The sequence below is a fragment of the Caretta caretta genome, chromosome 3, assembly GCF_965140235.1.
Source record: "Caretta caretta isolate rCarCar2 chromosome 3, rCarCar1.hap1, whole genome shotgun sequence".
Taxonomy (NCBI): domain Eukaryota; kingdom Metazoa; phylum Chordata; order Testudines; family Cheloniidae; genus Caretta; species Caretta caretta.
In genome coordinates this window covers 118402451-118425189 of record NC_134208.1, presented here as the reverse complement: position 1 = coordinate 118425189, position 22739 = coordinate 118402451, and the positions used below count along the sequence as shown (strand labels likewise).

The 22739-nt window shown below is 38.4% G+C and overlaps 1 protein-coding gene across 1 annotated transcript in view; it reads right to left on the bottom strand.

Annotated features, from left to right (window-relative positions):
* Window positions 1-22192, bottom strand: part of SCAF8 (SR-related CTD associated factor 8) — an 85910-nt gene extending 63718 nt beyond the window's left edge. Inside the window, 4 exon segments of the mRNA XM_048844182.2 lie at window positions 21611-21703; window positions 21706-21776; window positions 21779-22085; window positions 22088-22192. Of these exon segments, the coding sequence (XP_048700139.2) occupies window positions 21611-21703; window positions 21706-21776; window positions 21779-22085; window positions 22088-22177 (561 nt within the window). The 5' untranslated portion in view covers window positions 22178-22192.
* Between the last annotated feature and the right edge of the window lie 547 nt (window positions 22193-22739).

Sequence of the window (22739 nt, the reverse complement as noted above, 5' to 3'; positions counted from 1 at the left end):
CAGAGGTTTGCTGTGGAATGAGGTCAGTATGTAATCCTAATTTTGTAGTCCTGACTGATGGACCATAATTAAAAATATAATTCATCCCTCTCCCCTGAACAAGTTGGACATCCGTACTCCAAAGCCATTTACTTGCTGTGAAAGCCTCAGCTATTCATAGTTAATTGTCTCTACATTCATTTTCTTTTCTTCTTTCTCCCATACTCTCTGTGCTACCAGATGTAAGCTAGTCAGATATTGTGATGTTTTTTATACTTGTACTAGCAGATCCGGAGCCAAGCCAGAAATAGAATGCCAAACCAGAATGCTTTACAACTGGCTTAAACTGTGACCTAGAATCAATCTACAATATGTCAGCTCTTCTTTCAATTTACACATCTATTTACAGTTAGTCACTCTGCCTCAATGTTTTATATGAAAAAACTATTTTAAAGAATGTTAAGGTTGCAAAGTCTAGCACTCAAAAGCCAGGAAATGGCTGCATCAAAGTTCCCTGTGCAAACTTAATTTGTTCCCTTTGTACATATGCATCGTGATCTTCAATTGAATGATCATTTCTTATTTCTTTTGGATCTAACTTCTTAAGTTTCTTTAATAACTTTAAAATTCAAAAACAAAAATTCCATCATGTGGAATCATACCCCCACAGAGGTCATCAGAAAGACTGGAATCTTTAGACCCAAGGAAAGTCCTCCTCCCCTGGAGCTACTGGAGAAAAAGTAGGAGTAATAACAGGAAGAGTCTCTATGTGGCCCTACCACTAGAAAGGAATAGAGACACACTTTGCTGGTAGGTTTCATAGCTATTTACTGGACAGCAAAGAAATTTAGAGACTCAAGAATCTTGGATTCAACTTCAAGGTTCTAAAGGGAAGAGAGTTCTCTAGTGGTTAGACCCTTGTGTCCCTGTCTCCCTCATGCCTCTCCCTGTCCCCTTCTGTTCTCACTCAACTCCTGCCCATCCCACCCTACTGGTGTAACCCCCCCACTCAATTCACTAAAGTCATAAATTCATACAATTACACCCAAAGTTTGATACAGTTAATATTTTCTGTTTTAGATTATGTAACATCAGAGAAATGAAAAGGTGACCTGAAAGGTGCTTCTCTCATGCCAACAGCCAAATTCAAAGTTGTATCTCTCTTGCGATAGTTGGGTGCACTGTCAACAAATATATCTGCAGCTGCATTTGTTATGCTGTTCTAGCCGTTATTAACACCAGCTGTTCCACACAAAAAAACACAAATTCTGAACTCAATTCTTTCCAGATAAGGAAAAAAGTATTTTGAACTATTTTTCCTTAAATATTTATATAAAGTTTAAGTCTGCACATTAAAACACACTTTGTTTAGATAATAGACTATAATTTAGTCAACTGATGTATTATGTCCCCAATGTACTGTCGAACAGATTGCAAGTCTTCTGGAGCAAGAAAATTATTTTCTTCTCAGTGTAGTTCAGCATAAGGGATGCACACAGCCCCATGATACAATTTTACCAAGATTAATTAAGGTAACAATTGTTTGTTTTTTAATATGTTCTGTTCTATTCTTTCTAAGTGAATTGAAAACTAAGCTTTATATTCCATTCAACTAGGAGTACTTCACAACAGTCAGAAGCCCAGTATTATTCAAATAAAAGAGGGATAATGTAACCAGCGGCCACTTTAATCTTTACTACAGAGGTGTCCTAACTTACATAGCAGCCTTCCTAAATGGTTGTTGGCAGCATGTGTGATCTTAGTTATATTTATGCCACGCTGAGATATTATGCCATCAACACACAACTGGAAACGCTGCTCTAACTGTTCTACTCAGACAGCACAGTTCTCTGTTATGTTGCTCTAACTGCCCTGCTTGGATGCAGGTTCAGTCCTAAGACTCTTGGCAAGTCTCCAGTGTGGTGCTTCACTGGTCAAAATTTAGTTGTTCTTGGCTAAAAGGTTAAAATGCATTCATGTCAAATATCTGGCTGTCAACAAATTATAGTCTACTGAACTATAGTATTATTAGAAGGAAAAATAATTATCTTAATAGAAAAAAACTATTAGATAGCTTTACTTCCAAGTCTTGTGGATGTCTTCTATTCTGATAACCTCTAAGAATCAGTCTTTTCCTTAGAAACAATACATTTTACAACTTCTCTCTCTTGAATTCATACCCATAACCAGGGTGGATAAAAATATCAATGTTTTTTTTTAAAAAAATGGATTTTTTTAAATTTAAAATCAGATTTTTTTTTATAAAATGCTTTTTGAGGAAAAACCGGTCTAAAAATAGTTTTAATTAAGATATCTTTGAGCTATAATGTATCTCATAATGGAATAGGGATTATAAATTATAATTCTATAGTATGAGGCAATATATTCAAGTAATGTTTAAGGAAAGTTTTTTAAATGAGTTCCAACAGTTCACAGATTAAGGACCCAATCTTATGAGGTTCCAGGGGCTTCTGTATAGATTTAGGTTAATCTTTCTAGCTACCCAATGGGATTCAGTGCTCAGTTTAGAAGATACCATCAGAGAAGCTTAGTTTTGAAGTTCTCAAACTGTGGATTTGTGTCTCCAGAGATAACATACTTATTAACAGCAAAAATGTTTATAAATAAATAAATAAAATATAGAGGTGAGAAATAACAGACCTCAACCCTATTGTCCCTCTGCAAATTTGTGTACACAGAGTCAAACCCTTACCTCCCTCTAAAAGTGCAAAGTTTCAAAAATGTTCGATGAACAGAAGATTGTTGGGGGCAGAATAGATCTGGACAAGGAGAAGAAGTCTGGAGATAAATGTGAGCAGGGAGGGACAGGCAGTAGAAACAACAGTGAAACTGTTTGAGCGGTATATGCCAGAAGTCTTGAGGTCTTTGAGTGTAGCCTTCACTGATTTGAGATCTACCATACTATTCTCTCACTAGAAAGGAAAACCTATAATGGCAGCAGGCCGTTGAGAGAGACCCAGTTTGGGAATATTTTAATGAAGTTCCTCTACCTGTGGGTAAGACAGGCATATGTGCAAAATGTAAACAGTGCAACAAAGAAATGCAAGGTCTGGGTTGCCTGAATGAAACAACATCATGAGAAGTGTTCCTTCTCAGGAGGAAGCTGCATTGAAGATGATGAAAGGAACATGTCTGAACATGCAGGATCTTCAGGTTGGTAAACATTTTTATTTCATACTTCTTTCTTAAGGACTGCCTGTCTTCCTTCTGGACTCTTCTTGAATTCTTATGTTTGAGCAAAAAAATATAGTTGTTACTCTAAGGTACTATCATTTTAGATGCAGCTGTGATAAAAAATAAGTAGCTGAAATAGGCAGATCTTCCTTTTACAATTTCACCTTTAAAGTAGTACCGAGTGTCAGTTAATGCAATGAGTAATACTAAATGAGCAGTATGGTAACAATAATTAAAATGACTGCATTGAGTTATTTTGTTTAGGAGAATCCATCCTCAACATACAGGATTCTGAAGACTATCCACCTTAAAGGTCACCATCATTTTCTATCGTTCTAGAGTTATCTGCCAATGATAAAAAGGAGTACCACCTGTGGCACCTTAGAGACTAACATATTTATTTGGGCATAATAAAAATTTGTTAGTCTCTAAAGTGCTACAATTACTTTTTTTTTTTTTTTTTTGCTGATACACTCTAACACGGCTACCACTCTGAAACCTGCCAATGATAGTGTTTCAGTCACATCATGTATGTCATATAGCCACAGTATATCACCTGTTGCAAAAAGAAAAAAAAAATCTATCATCCAGAAACAACCATAGATACATTTGTGATAAGAACCAGCAGATTACAAAAAGAGATAACTGATGAAAAAATTGCCCTGTTTGTTTATGCAACAAACTCTCCTTTCCATATGATTGAGAACCCACACTTCATTAACATGGTTCAGTCATTAAGACCAGGATACAGTCCACCCAACAGAGCAGATGTCGCAGGCAAATTATTGGATAAAGTGTACGAAAGAGAAATTGAGCAGTGTGCAAAAGATCTAGAGGGTGAAATTGTTAACCTGAGTCTTGATGGGTGAAGCAATGTCCACAATAATCCTGTTGTATGCGCTTATGAGAAAACAGAAGAAGGGAATGTCTACCTTACAGAAACAATCGATACATCAGGAAATGCACACACAGCAGAATACTTACAGGAAGTAGCAGTAAAAAGCTATAACAAACTGTGAAAAAAAATTCAAATGTTTAGTACACAGCTTGGTCACAGACAATACTGCAAATGTATCCAAGATCAGAAGAAATTTAGAAAAGAGTCCCAAACTAATAATATACAGTTGCAGTGCTCATTTCATGCACCTCCTAGCCAAAGACTTCAGTGTTCCAGAAATAAGGGCTAATGTTGTTGAAATTGCAAAATACTTCCGTAACAACCACTTTGCAGCAGCTGCTCTGAAAAAAGTGGGAGGAACCCAGCTAACTCTCCCACAAGTTGTGCAGTGGAACTCAGTAGTGGACTGTTTTGAGCACTATATCAAGAACTGGCCTAATCTGATGAGAGTTTGTGAACAAAATCATGAAAAAATAGATGGCATTGTCACAGCCAAAGTTCTTAACGTTGGGCTTAAGAGAAATGTTGAACACATGCTGAGTACCATGAAGCCTATTTCCGCAGCCTTGAACAAACGCAGGGAAATAGCTGTTTTATTGCTGACGCTGTTGAAATTTGGAAGGAACTGAGTGAGATCTTAAAAAGAGAAATATGCAATGACAGAGTTAAATTACAAGCATTAAAAAATCAAATGTGACAAGCACTATCTCCAGCTCATTTTCTTGCAAATATTCTCAATACTCGGTAGCAGGGTCAAACCTTAACTGCTGAAAAAGAGGAGTTGGCAATGACATGGACATGCAGCAATCATCCCTCCATAATGCCAAATCTAATAAACTTCAGAGCTAAGGGTCAACCATTCAAGAAATATATGTTTGCTGATGATGTTGTAATTGAAAGAAAGTCACACCAGTGAACTGGTAGAAGTCACTTAAGCACTTAGATTCAGAGTCTGTTGAAGTGATAACCTCATTTTTAACAGCAGTAGCTTCTTCTGCTGGTGTAGAAGGAATATTGTCTTCCTTTGGACCAATTCATCCCAAATTGAGAAATCGTTTGGGACCTGAAAAAGCAGGAAAGCTTGTTTTTCTTTTCCAGATTATGAACACACAGGAAAATGAAGGTGAAGACGACTGAGTTAGTGGCAGAAGCCAATATTTTAAGTTTCTCACGTTGACCTGGCTGACACAGTCAATTTAATTTTTGTTTTTAATATTTCATTTAACTATTTTAGTTAAAAACAATTTTAACAAAAACAAACCTGATTTTAAAAAACTTGAATGTTTAATTAAATGCTTGTTTTGTTAAAATATTATATGTTTGCTGTTGAAGAAAAAAAAAAACAGAATACATAACGTTGTTTTAGTTAAATAAAACAATTTAAATGTCTGTCTGGTGATGTTCTCCTCCTAATACAGGATGGCAAGAAAATCCTCCAAATATTAATGATTAACCTGTTGAATTGGAGATAGTTCACCTCCCAATGACTTCATAAATATCCGCTTCAATTACTTCTGGTAAATTAAATAACCAAACAATCATTCATTTTCTGATATAGCTGTAAAACTAATCTGAAAAGTTTTCAAAAATAAATCACTTCAAAAATGTATAGTGTGTACCTTCTAAAAATGAAACGTACCGCTATCTCTGAGTTGTGAAGAATATGTATTAAGGTTATAATAACCAATAAGAATGCAGTTTTATGTAGAAATCCATGACTAAATCGAGTCTTCCTGACTAGTGATTTAAATCAATTTAAATTTAAATCAAATCCACCCTGCCCATAACTCTGGTCAACTGCCTTTGACTTTACTGACAACAGATAAATTGTTACCTATTCTATGTTGTATTTTACTTAATAGGCAAATAAGTTAATCTTATTTTTCTATATAATGATATTTGTGTGTCATTAAAATCATAGCTTTCCCATGTAAAAAAAAAGAATACTAAATAGACGCTACTTGTGAAAATATTGGCCTTTCCATTTTGACTCAAGCTTTTGAGATGTCATGCTGAAAAACTTTTCAATTTTTGTGGCTTCCACAAAACTGACAAGAATCGGATCAATTTTAGTTTAGGTGTTTCTTGAGAAAGCAGCACAGGAAAGCAATGAGCACGATCACTGTGTAGGACTAAAAATGGAACATGAAGGAGGAGTAGAATAATGGGAACCCCCTCACCATATATCACCAACCCAGCTGGATTCCTGGTAATTGGCTACTGGAACCTTAGCCCCCACCTGACACTAAACCATAGGCCAGGATACTCATGCCCCAGCCCTTACACTCTTTTATGCATTTGTTGGGACGTATGACAATGGACAGAGTTTGAGTGGTAGCCTTGAAGAGGAGAAATAACAGTTTCAAATTCAAACTAATTCAAAGAATTCACACAATGTGTAATTAGACTAAAGAACTCACCTCCACAGGAAGTCACTGATACCAAGAATTTAGAAATATTCAAAATGGGATTAGACATTTATATGGAAAACAAGAATACCCAAAGTTACAGTTAACAGGAATAAAATTTTTGGAAGGCATATGCTTCAGGGCTTAAGCATGAAACCTCACGTCTGGCATAGATTATCCCACATCTGCCTACTTCACGGTTCTTACATATTCCTCTGAAGTTATCTGGTGTTGACCATTGATCCACTATGGCAATTCCTACAACTTATTTTAAATTACGTATCATATTTAAAAAGTTTATGTGCAGAAGCCCAAATTAGCACTTGTTAGGCATATGATGTATGGCACTAGGCCGCTAAAAGGATTAATTTCTTGCATATTTCAACACTCCTGGAAAAAATCACACCCATTTATATGAACAGATGAAAATCACTTCTTCTCTGGTGTTTCAACACACATGTAGCTGGTAAGAAATATGAATGGAGCCAAGAAACCTCATGGTCAGTCAGTGCTTTTTAATATTTTTCTAGCAAACTTCTACTAAGCGTAACACTGCATATATGTGCAGAGATTCTTTTTCCCCCCCTAGAGAAGAATAAGTTGCCAAACATATGTCTTGAAAAGTCCACTCATCTACTCCCCAGTGATTGGTGGGGATTAGACCATTAATGCCTGAAGAATTAAAGCTTTCATTTAAAAAAAAAATCGAAGTGCCAAGTCATTATGGCTGCAAAGATAACCTTCCAAATATGAAACAATGAAGTGATGTATTCTCAAATCTTCGGACAGCACCAGTGCCTCTGTTACTATCAGCAGCAGAGTGAAGTTAACAAGACACCAATTATCTGTTTTTATTCGGATCTGTGTGCCCACGGCAGTGAAATTTTAAGTCATGTCAATTTCATTCTGTTGCTGCTGTTTGAGAACATAATAAGCAACACCCAGAAACTGGAGCCATTTGCAGATGAGAACTATTTCCCCATCCGCACAAAGGCTGTTCATGTTCATAATTTGATATAAAATCCATATCAAACACTATATACTGAATATTAAGTAGATGTTTTTCTTTTTAGCTGTGCGTTTAATTCCATCTGAAAGTACATGCATTGAAAAACTGAGAAACATGTCTCATTATATATACTCCTTGCATTTCAGCCCATCCCTGCTTTTATCTTATTTCATACTTTTCTTTTTAAATGTAAGATCAGAATCCACATTTTAACTGAGTGTGTGTGGGATGTGGAATAGGACAGATAAGATATAGAGCAGAGGTTCCCCAACAGTGGTACGCAAAATATCTCTCAGGGATATGTGGTAGAAATTGTGTAACGGTGGATTTGCTTATTAATTATTTTATTTATTGCATTTTCATAATAGGCTACTCAGACAAAGCTTTAGAACTCTGTGGGAATTTGTCATATAAAATACAGAAGCTAATTTACTTAAAGATGTACCAGTAAGACCACAGATACACAGAGACATTGACATACAGAGCCCTCACCTCCAATCACCATATAGCACGAGTTCAGATGCCCAGTAACTGTCCAATCTAACTGAGCTCAGAACTTAGTCAAGGGGTTTTTTCAGTTGTATATGTCTCACTATAACTTTGTCTGTACATAAACAGTGAAATGTGGACTGATGGCTAAAAACAGGTAGTGTTAAGAACAAGACAACGTATCAGTGATGAGAAGGGTAGGGGTACGTAGGTAGCTGAAGATCTGCAAAGGGGTACCCAATAAGAAAAGTTTGGGAACCTTTGATGTAGTGCTTGTAAGCCACTCTCCAACCTTTCAGGCAGCATGAGACGAGATCAAGGTGGTTTGGCAGCTTCCCCGCTGGATCTTTTTGACCATGCATTTCTAATGCCATATTTTTTAAAGAAGTAGCATGAACTCTGGTTCACACAGCTTCAAAGAGTGTGGATTATTTATTTGAATGTGCAATGCAGTGATTGCATGTTCATATTAACTGCACCAGGACAGTTCAGGGTGATCTGATCAAAATCAAGGCAATTTAAATGATCAATTTTAATCATTCATAGATTTTTAAGGCCAGAAAGGACCATTAGATCATCTAATCTGACCTCCTATATCTCACAGGCCACGGATTTTTACCCAGTTACTTCTGTACTGAGCTCAATAACTTGTGTTTGGCTAAAGAATATCTTCCAAAAAGGCACAGGAGAACGCACTATTTCCTTGGTAGTTTGGTTCAATGGTTAATCAAACTCACTGTTGAAAATGAATGCCTGATTTCTAATTAGAATTTGCTTGGCTTCAATTTGCAGCCATTGGCTTTTGTTATACCTTTCTCTGTTAGATTTCAGACCACATTAGTAACCAGTATTTTCTCCCCACACTGTAATCAAGTCACCGCTCAATCTCCTTTTTTGATAAACTAAATAGATTAAGCTCAACTCTCTCGCTGTAAGGCGTTTATCCCAGACCTCAAATAGTTCTCGTGGCTCATTGCTGCATCCTCTCCAATTTTTCAACATAAATTTCAAAATGTGGACATGAGAACTATGTACAGTATTCGATCATCAGCCTCACCAATGCCATATATAGCGAGAAAATAATGTCCCTACATCCAAGGCTCACACTAAACCTTTTTTGCTACAGCATTGCACTGGGAACTCATGTTCAGATCATGCTCAAAATGAGTTGCTTTCTCAGTACGACTCCTAAATCCTTTTCAGAGTTACTGTTTTCTAGGATACGGTCCCCCATTCTGTAGGGACAGTCTACAGTCTTTGTTCCTAGATTAGGGCTGTCAATTAATCACAGTTAACGCAAGCAATTAATGCAAAACAAATTAACTTGGTTAAAAAATAGTCATGACTAATCGCAGTTTTAATTGCACTGTGAAACAAACAACAGAATACCAATTTAAATTTATTATAAATATTTTTAGATTATTTTTGCGTTTTCAGGTATGTTGATTTCAATTACAACACAGAATACAAAGTGTATGGCGCTCACTTTATATTATTTTTTATTACAAATATTTGCACTGGAAAAAAAGATAAACAAAATAAATGCTATTTTTCAATTCACCTCATACAAGAACTATAGTGCAATCTCTACTTTAAAAGTTCAACTTACAAATGTAGAATTATTTTTTTCATAACTGCACTCAAAAACAAAACAATGTAAAACTCTTACTCCCAGGGGAATTCTGTGCCACTGTGTGCCTGCATAATTAATGAGGAGTGCATATCTTAAATTTTTTGCACAGGAAAAAAGCTTCTGCCAGAAAGTTGCTGCAGTTCCGCCTTTTGCCCACCAGAAGGCGCTGTGGCGATAGAACAGAACAGCAGCTCCTGGCCAACTAGGGAAGAGACAGATAGCATGGGGCTGCTGGGGGGGGGGGGGGGTCAGACAGAGGTTTCATAAGGGCTAGTGGGGAAGGACAAACTGGGGCAGGATCTGAATAGGAGTGGAGGTGCAGGGTCACACTGGGACAGGGAAGGAGGTGCAGGGCTACATAGGGATAGGGGATGGCTGAGTGGGGGCAGAGACACACACGGGGACAGAGGGAGGGTGCAGGGCCACATGGGGATGGGGGAGTGGGTGAGGGACACATGTGGACAGGAGGTGCAAGGACACATGAGGGTGCAGGAACACATGGAGACAGGGGCAGATGTGCCTGACTGAATGTGAGAGGCTAGGGGTCAGCCACAGCCTGCATGGGGAAAGCTCCCTAATAATCCCTTCCCGCCCCCAAAGAACCTTTTCCATACCTTTCCTACCCAACCCTACAACCCTCCAAGTTCACACCCAGGCTCCTTCCCAGCAATTACTTCTCTCTCCCACAGCTCCTCCATTACCCCTGACTCCCCCAAACCTTTGCACTGCTTCTGAGGTATGCGGGAAATACAGTTTTGTATTATAGTTTAAATGTATTATTACTCAGAGTTCTGAATTAATACGCCTAATAAGGAATCTGTTTGTCAAAAAATATTTCCTGAATCTTTTTTGTTGCCTATATTGTTACAGACATACTTGCCGACAGGTATTTTGAAATAAATGACCAAAAATAACTGAAACTCGTGTGATTATATTGACAAAATATGCAGAATCTGAAAATATTGTGCGCAGAATTTTTAATTTTTTGGCGCAGAATTCCCCCAGGAGTAAACTCTAGAACCTACAGGTCCACTTAGTCCTACTTTTTGTTCAACCAATCATTAAAGCAAACTAGTTTGTTTACATTTATGGGAGATAATGTTCCCTGCATCTTATTTACGTCACCTGATAGTGAGAACAGGCGCTTGCAGGGTACTGTTGTAGCCAGCGTTGCAAGGTATTTATGTTCCAAATATGCTAAACATTCGTATATTCCTTCATGCTTCGACTTGTACGCTCTAAAGTTTCATATTGTTTAGTTTTTGAGTGCAATTATGTAAAAAAAATTCTTCATTTCTAAGTTGCACTTTCACAATAAAGAGATTCCACTACGGTAAATGTATGTGGTGAACTGAAAATACTATTTCTTTTACCCTTTTTACAGTGCAAATATTTGTAATTAAACATAATATAGTGAGCAACATACCACTTTGTATTCTGTGCTGTAACTGAAATCAATATATTTGAAAACGTTGAAAAACATCCAAAATACTTATAATAAATTTAAATTGGTATTTTATCATTGTTTAACAATGCAATTAAAACTGTGATTAATCGCAATTTTTTTAATCTCACAATTGCAATTTTTTTAATAGTTTGACAGTTCTGTCCTAGATGTTGTCTTGGTATTAGTCGGTGTTAAAAAACATTGTTTGAATGAGCCAAGCTTATCAAGCGATCCAAATCACTCCGACTGCCTTTTCCTCATTATTTTGTATCACTATCTTTGATTCATCCACAGAATTTATTATCCATAGTTTTTTTATTAAAATAAAAAATACCATTGATAAAAATGTTGAGTAGCATCTGGCCTGTTATTAATCCCTGTGAACTCTTACTAGAAACATCCCCATTCATTGATGATCCCCCCCATTAATAACTCTCTTTGAGATCTCTGTTAGCTAGTTCTCAATCCTTTGAACTTGTGCTTTGATATTATATAGTGTTCATTTTTAATCATAAAGTTATGTGGTACGAAGCCAAACTCTTTACAACAGTCTAAGTATATTACATCTAACTGATAATCTCATCAAAAAATGAAGTCAGGTTTATTTGACAAAATCTACTTTCCAAAAATCATGTTAGCTGTCATTAATTGTACTCTCATCTTTTCATTCTTTATAGATTGAATCCTATATCGTCATTTCCATTATTTTGCATGGGACTGATGTCTAGCTAATTGCCCTATAAATGCTTGGGTCATCCCATGTGCCCTTTTTGAATACTGGCATATTAAGCACTCTTCTAATCTTCTGGAATTTACTTTGTATTCCAAGATTCATTAAAAATTATCAGCAGGCCAGATATCTCCCCACCCAACTCTTTTAGGGCTCCTGGGTTCAAGTTACCCATGCCTGCTGATTTTAAAATGTTTATCCCTACTAGATGCAGTTTGACATCCTCATTTCATTACAAATGGAGGATCCTGATTTAAATCAACAATTTAAAAGACTAATTTTAAGCAATATTTACAGTGGTGTTGCCAGTCTACAGTAAGAGTTTTCACTGGTGCAGCTACACCACTGTATGGTCATGAATGACTGAAATATCCTGTACATACAATGCCCAAGCCAGTTAAATATCTTATTTTTAATTACTTGACAATAGCAAACATCAGAACTGCTTCCTTCTGATTTAGCATCACAAACATACTCTTTATGGAATGACCCAGTAAATGGCAAACGGATTTTTTTTTAAAAGGCCACAAAAAAAGCCAAAGTTAGAGATTTACACATTTTGAACTTCTAGTTAAAAATGGCTGTTAGTTTCCAAGACAGGAAATGGTATAATATATTGATGCTATTTTAAAAACTAATTAATAATGCATTTTTAACATCTCCTTCCTGGGGGCTCAGAAATCTGAATTTTACACTTCTTGGTTTCTGTTATAGTGAATGACATCACAAATACAATACTTAGAGAAAAAAAAAGCGAAGTTCAGATTTCTTAAGATCTTGATATGGTAACTATCTCAAGTTTTATTAAAATTAGGAACGTATTAAATATCCAATTAGGAAAAAACAAATATATCTAATATTTTGTTGATATTTATGTCCGTAAAGATTTAAAAATAAACAAAGAGTATGAAAACCAAACACAACGAGGTGGATAGGTAACGGGCAACATTTTACAGGGCGTTAATTCTGATATAGTATCATGGGAATACTGCAATTCTTTCCTCCTTTCATCTCCTCCACATTTTATAAGTTCTTCTATTAGAACTTTTTCTTCCTTGATCAGCCACACTAGCAAGGACCAAGTACATATCTTCTCCTGAACATCAGAACTAATTCAGCAGCAGCTGAGGCCCATACTGGTTCATGCACAGGACACTTTGTCTGGTGCAGCAGAAGCTGTTAAATAAAACTGTAGAATTATATCAGATTAACTCTGCCGTCCTGCATGTGCTACTGGGAAAGCATTGCACGCAGAAGAAAACAGCACAGAAGCAATTCAGGAGTAAGGGAAAGAAATGGGGAAGAAATACACAGAGCAAAAGGAGAACGCACCTACAATTACTATCAAACTTCAGGACTGTGACACATGCACTGTGTTTTTGGATCTGTTTTCTCTGAAATGCATTTGTTCTAAATACATAATACTTTGCTTTATATGGGCTTTTTGATTACTGGATGTGATACCACTGTCATTGTTCTCAGAGAGAAAAACAGCAGATCCTGAACACAAATCAGACCTCCAGAGGTAATCATGGGTAGTACCAAGAGATGGCAGACCTAGACCAGGTCTGAGAGTGGAAGAATTGAACATTTACTATACCTTAAAGAAAAAATAGCTTTCCTCTCCCATCCCCCTGTGACAACCTGGGAAGTTTATCTGGAAAGTGGTCAAGTGCTAATGCGCCTCTGCTGCTGCTGTGGAGGCAGCAGAATGACATTTCCAAGAATCTGATCTGTGTAGCTACTGCTACCCTTGGTATTCTGAGCAGCAAGAGTGAAACTGATCAGATTCTTTACATTTCAGTTCACCTCAGATGAAAGTTATGGACAGCAGAGAGACAGACTGTCCTGGCCTACTGAAGGGGCACTCTGCAATGGGGTGAGAGAGATAAAAGATGTTCCTTTTCCACACCCACTACAACCAGCAGAGGACTGAGACTGATGAAACTCTAGACAACAGACACACAATCTTTCAACAATGAAATATACAAGAATTTAATTGGTTTCACTCTTCCTACTGATTATGGAGCAGTAGCTAAAATGATCAAAAACTTTAATCTCACTTTGCTACAAAAAACTGAGCACCTGCATCAGAGGAAAGCAAAAGGAGGGAGGCAAGGAAGAAAAGATAAAAAAGAGCTCAAAACACACTAAAGTTCGGAGAAAAAAGCAGAGGATGTAGAAGAGTGGTAAATTCATCTTTTCACAGTAGGCAGACTGAGGGGAGAAATGTCCAACTCCTTGCTTTCTCAGCAGCCAAGGAAGCATTCTCCAGATGTGCCTGATACTGCAAGTCAAAAGATGAAACTCTCCAGGAGGGTCTAAGGATAATGTCTTGGTGGGAAGTAAATCTGTTCCCTTCCCACACATAAAACTAGTTCTCAAAAGGCTCTGGGTTTATCTCTGCACATGGGCACCACCGGCTCCCCTTCCACGATACACTGTATCATTCCCTACTTAGTGCATTTTTCAAGCTCTAACTTTTAAGTTTCTTCACCATCACTTGGCTTCCATTTGTAAACAAGCTACTTCAGTGCTTTCTAGACTTCAGCATTAAATGTACAGAAAAGTTCAATTCATGATTTAAGTTTCCATAGTTTTATGTGCATTCATTCAGTTTTCTAGTGTACTATAGCTAAAAGACCATCCAAAAATAATATGACAGCTGCTTACTTCCACAGGTCAAGCTGGGACGTGATTTTTATCTTTCTAAAATTCTGGCGGGGGGAAGAGAGGGTCTGATTTTTTTTTTTTAATTGCAATAGCACTGCAGAAAACACGTGACTAGTCAAGGGGGCAGTGGAGGTGATGACAGAAGAAAGACTGCATCATGTGAGAAAATTTATGGCAAAAGCAGGGGTTCTTAACATCTCCAACTAAAGCATGGAGAAAGCATTGCATCACTAAAAACCAAAAAAGCTAATACATGTTTAAAAAAACATACCCAGAGATTTATCAACAGTTACTGAACCAAAAATGCTATATACAGGCAACTGATTAACTAGCAAGTAATTAACAATTAATTTACTGTGTGAATTTTGTTGATGAATTTGAAAAATAATCATTATGGTGTGATAACTGCATTTCCTTCACCATCCCCCAGATTCTTACTTAGTGCTCCCTTTGGCCAAACCAAAGGCTGGTCAAGACTTCATCTTAAGATGATGAACTACATAAGGACTATCATTTTTATTGTTAATAAGTACTGGACCCTCAAAATTGAGGTCTTTTACATGATCATAATCATGATTCTTTTCCAAAAGCTCTATAAGAGACCGGGAGGTACATATAAAGGGACTTAGATGCACAGAATCTAAATTATCCAAAGCATGTGTGGGTCAAACACACTTCTAAACTTGGGACTGTAGGATCAATTGTTATTGAAAATATATTTTTAGGTAAAGATAATCAAAAAGACAGAACAGAGTCCACGCCATGATGCAACCAAACTATATGTTATGATTCCTTAATCTCATTATACTTTGCTTTAAATGCACCATTAGCCTGAAATCATTTAAGATAAATGAATCAGAACTATCTTCAGGTCTCATTCCTACCATTGAGTCTTTGACAATATTTATGGTTTCCTGTTGTACATTTTTCTCCCCTTTAGCTGTATGGGGAAAAAAACAACACAAAACAACAGGGAAAACAGTGATACTATCTACAAAAAGCATTGACAAATGAAAAGAACAGTTCTGAAAAAACATCTAATATTTTTCAGTTTTCGTAATCTTATGTGTACTTGTAGTACCAGTACTTAAAACAATTCAAACGAGTGTAGTTTTTAAGTTAACAGTGTACTTTTCACATTAGCTCCTCCAATAATCAGTACAATACGATAGTAGACCAAGTGTTACAATCAACCACACTTTACGATTAGAAGTTAACCATTCCACAAATTGCCAGTGCAACAAGTGGAAGGCCAATTATCATGAAGGACAAGACGTTTTTAGAATTAATTTTCCAAAGCATCAAACATTCAACACCAATAGTTTTCGGTTTTGCTATAGCTACTCTTTTACACAATTTCAATACTACAGCCATCCTAAAGGAGCAGGGTGAGGGCTTGTAAATTCAAATTACTTACCCTTTAAAAAAAAAAAGTGCTGAGAAAGGGTAAGCAACTTTTAATGATTTCCCCACCTGAAACAGACAAGCTTTGGGGATTATTTTTAATATAAAGAAAAACAAGCCAACAAAACCGCACCATGCGATTTTAGAAAGGGGAATAGAAAGAGATAAAGTCATAGCCATGTTTCTGTGTGTGCATACTAAGTTAGAGATGTTTACAAATGTTAAGTACAAAGATTCAAGGCTTGGTTGTAGAACAAAGCAGAGTGGGGCAGAACCCTCTTTAGGGTTTTGCGGATATAGGCTTTAAAGTTAATTGATATTTAATGGAACACAACTTAAAAAAATCATACTTCTGTCTGAAATTTTTTTTACAAGTAATACTTAAGGTATTATCAAAAAACCAGAGAAAAAATTAAACTGTTCCAGTTTATTTATATTCACATTTAACAGCAATTTATGAATATCCATTTTCATTTTTCTATGTAAATTAGACCCCAATCCTGCAAATATAGACACACATGCAGAAGTTTTTTAATGTTAGTCCTACTGACTTACTAGGACTCTTAACTTGGGAAAAATTAACCACATGCTTGCTTAGTCAGTTCCCCATCTGTTCCCCCACATTCCTATAGATTTTTTTACTGAACAATAGAGGAGAAAGACATTTTAAAAGTAGGAGTATGTTATTGTAAAAGCACAAAAATTGCAGAGGAACTCAGGATCAAGTATAGTACCTGAAACTACTTTCCTCTAATAGTTGGAGAGTGACTAGGATTTCAGTTGATGGAGTCCCTTTAAAGTTGAACTGAAATAATATTTTTAAATAAATTTATAAATCAGTTTCTGATTATTATCCCTTTTGGTGCAGGAACCTTGTATGTGTGCTTGCCTCGAGTACATCTCAAATCTTGACTAACAAAATACTTCCCTAAACTTTAAATTATAAATGACAATATTTTAAAATTAAAACTAAAAGCTTTTTTTTCTTCCAAAAGTTCTGGCTCTGAGACTTGTGTGTCCCAGAAGAAACACATCAGTGCCACAACTGACACCCAAAGGAGAACAATCCTTTAAGCAGTAGTGATGTCAAATGAGATAGAGGACACAGATTATTGAAAATATGAAACTCAGCAAGAGAGGCAAACTGATTTTAAACTAAAACCTTGCAAAATGTTATTTTTCCATTGACATAAACTATGAAAATTAACTTTGTTTGGAAAGTAACAGTCTCATTAGCTATTTCATAATATCAAGGGTAGCCGAGCATGTTTTTTATGTAAATCGGTAAACTTCTAGGATTTTGCAAAGTTGTTTTAAATAATTGTGATACAAAAGTGTACTCTTCATTTAAATCTACACATGTATTCTAATGGAGATTTGGGATTTTAGAGCCTGCGAACACTTACTACTAGATGGTGCACTTACTATCATGAGTAGCCCCTCTAATGATAATCCAACTACTCACAGTAGTAGGAATTACTCCCACTAGGAAAAGGAAAAGGTTTGCAGAAAAAGGCCTTCACCCTTAAAAACAAACAAAAGGGACAACAAAAGAAACCAAAAGAAAAATTTCTCTTGAATCAAATCAAATGTCATTGTTAACCACTTCAACGCTGAATGAAAAACCAGATACATGCAATGTAAGACCTTGTCCACTGTATGTATTGACCTTCCATTCATGTGAAGTCAAGTTAAACTATAAGCTTGCACAGCCGCTTTTCATTTTGGTTTTGATTTGAGACCCAAATACAACTCCCTCCTCTGTGAGAGAAAAAAAAAAAAACAACCACACAACTAAAAAGTGTTAGATCAGTGGACCTAATACTTTACATTTGTTTAAATGCTATTTCTGAGCTGTCACCTGAATTTAACCAGTAAGTTACATAAACATATATAAAGTTATTAACTGAATCCAAACTGCAGAAGTGAAAGCATTTCTGAGATCCTTCTACAAATTTAGCCCACACTATCAGCTGCCAATTTGCCTCTACTTTAAGTCAATATGACCAAAATAGAAATACATACCACAATGACTGGAAAATAAATAAATGTGACCTTAAAATATAAACATAAGTAAAATGCACTTTTTAAATGTGAAGTATAATAAATTTAACTAGTATATTAACACAAATATTAAGGAGTTAGGTGTTGAAAGAAATGCAGCACTGCTTACAGATTCAAAGTTCAAGTATTTTAGATATTCCTTATTAGTCCTCCCAAAAGTGTCTTCAAAACCAGTTATAAAGTGTATGATCTTTAGGCATAGGAAGTCAGTGATAAATTCTGCAGAGGGGAGGGGGGCCGAAGTCACAAATATTGCCAGAGATTTTGGCATTGGTTATGTTCAAGGCCTCAATCATGCAAAGTGCTCTGCACCCATCTATAGTTCATTCCAAGGTTCAGAGCTTTGGTTAATACATTTTTAAATGCCCTTATCAGTGTTGCCCAACACTCAATTATAAAACATAGTTTAAAATGTAACAGGAAAAAAACACTGAGCAACCCCCCAACACCAGTATCTGCTCACAAGAGAGGGGGGCAATTGATTTAAAATGTTGTGACTTGATCCTTCATTTCTTGGCCACCCAAAATTACGTTTTACATCAAAGGTTTTAGATTTAAAACCCACATGAGTCCCATGCCTTTCTTTTCTAAAAGAGTTCTCAATTTAAATCTTTATGAGTATAGACAGAAGCTTTGTGAAGCAAAGTCTCCATACTTGAGTATTCATTTGGCTGGCTGTGTAGAGCTTCTGTGTTTTTCAATATGAAATTGAAAACTTTTGCTCATATGTCCCAAGGGTGTTTGAGCAGAGATTCCAAATCAATGTGTTCTTACATGATGCTGTTCTTATGGCAACAATGCTCTTTCCCCATCCTACAAAACACACACATAGTCTGACTAAAAATTGAGTTGGAAATCAATTTTTAGTGTCCGATTTAAATTTCTCCCCAACCCTAATTGTCAAACTACTATTTCCTCCACTTAAGGTTCATTAAATTATGTAATGGGTAATATACTCATACAAATCCTCAGATGTATTTTGTTTGACTGTTTCTAACTATTTTTTCCCATATTCTCTAACTCAGTTGTCTCAACATTTCCAGACTACTGTACCCCTTTCAGGAATCTAACTTGTCTTGCGTATCCCCAAGTTTAACCTTGCTTAAAAACCAGATATAAAAATACAAAAGCGTCACAGCACACTATTATTGAAAAATTGCTTACTTTAACATTTTTACCATATAATTATAAAATAAATCAACTGGAATATAAATACTACATTTACATTTCAGTGTACAGTATATAGAGCAGTATAAACAAGTCACTGTCTGTACGAAATTTTAGTTTGTACTGACTTCACTTGTGCTTTTATGTAGCCTGCTACAAAACTAGGTAAATATCTAGATGAGCTGATGTACCCCCTGGAAGACCTCTGCACACCCCCAGGGGTGCACATACCCTTGGTTGAGAACCACTGATCTAACTACTTGGCAAAAAATCTATATTCTAATTTTGGTTGGTAGTAATAATCTGCTGGGCACTCCATTCTACTATAAACCAAATTTAATTGTTACTTGTATTTAAAAAGTATCAAATTACTTCACTAAATAAACCCATACCTTTCCATACACCAGAAGACGACAGCCTCCCTGCTCTAATACAAGGGTAATCAGCAGGCAGATCCTGGCCAAATCTGTACCACCAGAGCAGTGGTTTGAGCATTGGCCTGCTAAACCCAGGGTTGTGAGTTCAATCCTTGAAGGTGCTGTTTAGTTGATCTGGGGCAAAAAATGGGGATTGGTCCTGCTTTGAGCAGGGGGTTGGACTAGATGATCTCCTGAGGTCCCTTCCAACCCTGATATTCTGTGATTCAAATGGACCCCAAAATCTTTTTATTTACTTATTATCATTAATTAATTTATTTTCTCTGGAGTCTGGACCTTCACAAAAAAAATTGACTATTCCTGCTCTAATATGTAGGTTTCATTGCAAACCACACCACTCTGAACAATTTAAAATAGTGGTTCTTGAACACGGATATGAGTACCTCTGGGGGTACACAGAGGTCTTCCACAGAGTACATCAGCTCACCTAAACATTTGCCTAATTTTACAACAGGCTACATAAAAAGCACTAACGAAGTCAGTACAAACTAAAATGTCATACAGACAATGACTTGTTTATACTGCTCTATATACCATACACAGAAAAGTAAGTACAATATTTATATTCCAATCTATTTATTTTATAATTATATGGTAAAAATTAGAAAGTAAGCAATTTTTCAATAATGGTGTGCGATGAGACTTTATTTTTATATCTGATTTTGTAAACAGTTTTTAAGTGAGGTGAAACTTGGGGGGCAAGAAAGATCAGACGCCTGAAAGAGGTACAATAGTCTGGAAAGGTTGAGAGCCACTGATTTAAAAGACCATTACATACACAAATTTTTTTCTTACATGTACATAAACAAGTATGGGAAATTACAGCTGTTTAACTACCTTTACTAGTTTTCATTTACCACATATCAGCTTTCAAATATGAATAATCAAATCTCCTGTTGGCCTCACAACAGGAAATCAAATTTCCCTCCTCATTACAAATGTAACTTTTTAACTTGACTATCTACTCCTGCAATGGCCAAGAGCAAAATAAGGTGACCCAGACTCTGATCCTGCACTTTAACAGCACATTTGGTTACTGGCCTCAAAGAAAAACTAGGATACTGCTTCAATATCTTTACTGGCAGGTGCAAATTTAGAGACCTTTTCTACCATTTCCAATGTAGATGATGTCTTGATATCCCACATAAGAGCTATGAAACAAAGATGGGGAAATATATTCTTGGTTTAACTGCAGTAGAAATACCACTTTCAGCTACCAAGAAAACCCTCTGAATCTTCAGATTATTCCCTGATTAAAAATTAAATCCATTGAAGTGTCTAAGGCAGGAGTAGTCAATAGGTAGCCTGTGGGCCAAATCCAGACCACCAGATGCTTTTGAATGGACTACGAAATCTTTTTATTTACTTAGTATCGTTACTGTTAGGTTTTTTTTGTTATTTTCTCTGGAGTCTAGACCTTGATGAGACCTTGACCCTGAATTTGGACCTGGACAAAAAATAATTAACTACCCCTGATCTAAGAGGTGTTGAGGTGTGCGGATGTGTGTGTAACAACGGAAAGAAAGAGCGACAGAAAACATGAGAGCTTCAATGGAGGAGAGAGACCTGCATGGCCTGGAGAAACCAGTGGATTCCCTTCCCTCTTAGTACAACCCGCTTAACTTCGTGTGGTGGTGTGCTGTTAGACGCCGCCAACCATCCCCCCAGCTATAGAAAATAAATCCCGAGGAGAAATCTCCCTTCCATTCTCCCCATCCCACCTGCACATAGACCCTCCCCGTCCCTCTCCCCAAGACCCGTAGGCAAGGACGGGATTTCCGCGCTGCGCCCTCTCCCTGGCAGTGGCACGCCCCTGCCGTCAGACAGGGGGAGAAGCCCCGTCCTTCCTCCCCCGAGGCAGAGAGATTCCCCCCCGCCGCCGCCGCCGCTGCCACCGAGCGGGAAGCCCTTAGCCCACCCGAAACCGAGGAGGGACGATTCCTCCCGCGCTCCCCCAGGCACAGCCCCACAGGGGTGGCGGCCGGGCGAGTCGCGCACGCAGCGAAGGGAACCAGGCCCAGGGGCGCCTCCCGCTCGCCCGCTCCCACCGCGCCCATCCCCGGCAGCGGCTACTGACCTCGCTGTTAAAGGCTTTCACGGCCTCCATGTTGAGGCAGAGGCGGGGGCCGGGCGGCTCGTCTCCGCTGATGGCGGCTGGGCTGGGCCGGGCCGGGGAGGGGGCTGGTGTCTCTCAGGGTCCGCCGGGCCTTCTCGCCATGGCGGGTGGCGCAGGGGCCGCGGGACCCACTCGTTGCCGTCTCCTCCCTGCTCCGCTCAGCCGCCTCGCGCCGCTTCCCGCCCTGCGCCGCCGGCTTCCCGGGCTCGGCCTGGCCGGGACGAGATGGAGGGACACGGCGCAGCAGCTGCAGAGGCAGGCAGCGCGGGCACCAATATGGCGGACACACGGGCTCCAGGCAGCGCAGCTCGGGGGAGCCGAGAGCAGCGGAGGCGGCGGCCAGAGCGGCCCCTGGCGGTCGCGCGCGCACCAGCCCGGCCCTCGCAGAGCAGCGACCATCGAGGTGGTGTCCAGAACGTCGCTCTGGGTCCGCTCTAGCGAGAGCGCTTGCTCTTTTGGGGGTGTGCGCCTCCTGCAGCGGGAGGCTGAGTACTGCGGCCAGCGGCCAGAAAGAAGAGGGTCCGTCATCTCATGTTGCTGCCCAGGCAATTCGTTCTGTAGCCCCGCGGGTGTGATGGGAAAGCGGGGGGCTGGGGGTAAAGGGAAGGAGACAGAGCCCGGATTATTTCGTGTGAGGAGAAACTTAACTTCTCCCCCGACCCTTTAACATTTCCTATGGCGGCGCCCCATCCGTCGGCCGCATTCTCCGCACCACGCCCCTGCACGCTCCTCGGGGAGGGGAACACCGGGGGGAACAAACTACCTAACCCCGAGACAAGGGGGAATTTTGGCCAAGAACAACCGAGCAAGAACTGCCTGCTGACGCCCTGGGATTGTAGATGGCTGCACCAAGCACACTGTGCTTTCATAGTATATCAGGGTTGGAAGGGACCTCAGGAGGTCGTCTAGTCCAAGCCCCTGCTCAAAGCAGGACCAATCCCGCAATTTTTGCCCCAGATCCGTAAATAGCCCCCTGTAGCCCCCCTCAAGGATTGAACTCACAACCCTGGGTTTAGCAGGCCAATGCTCAAACCACTGAGCTATCCCTCCCCCCAAATGGACCACACCCACCAGTTGCCGAGACCAAGCA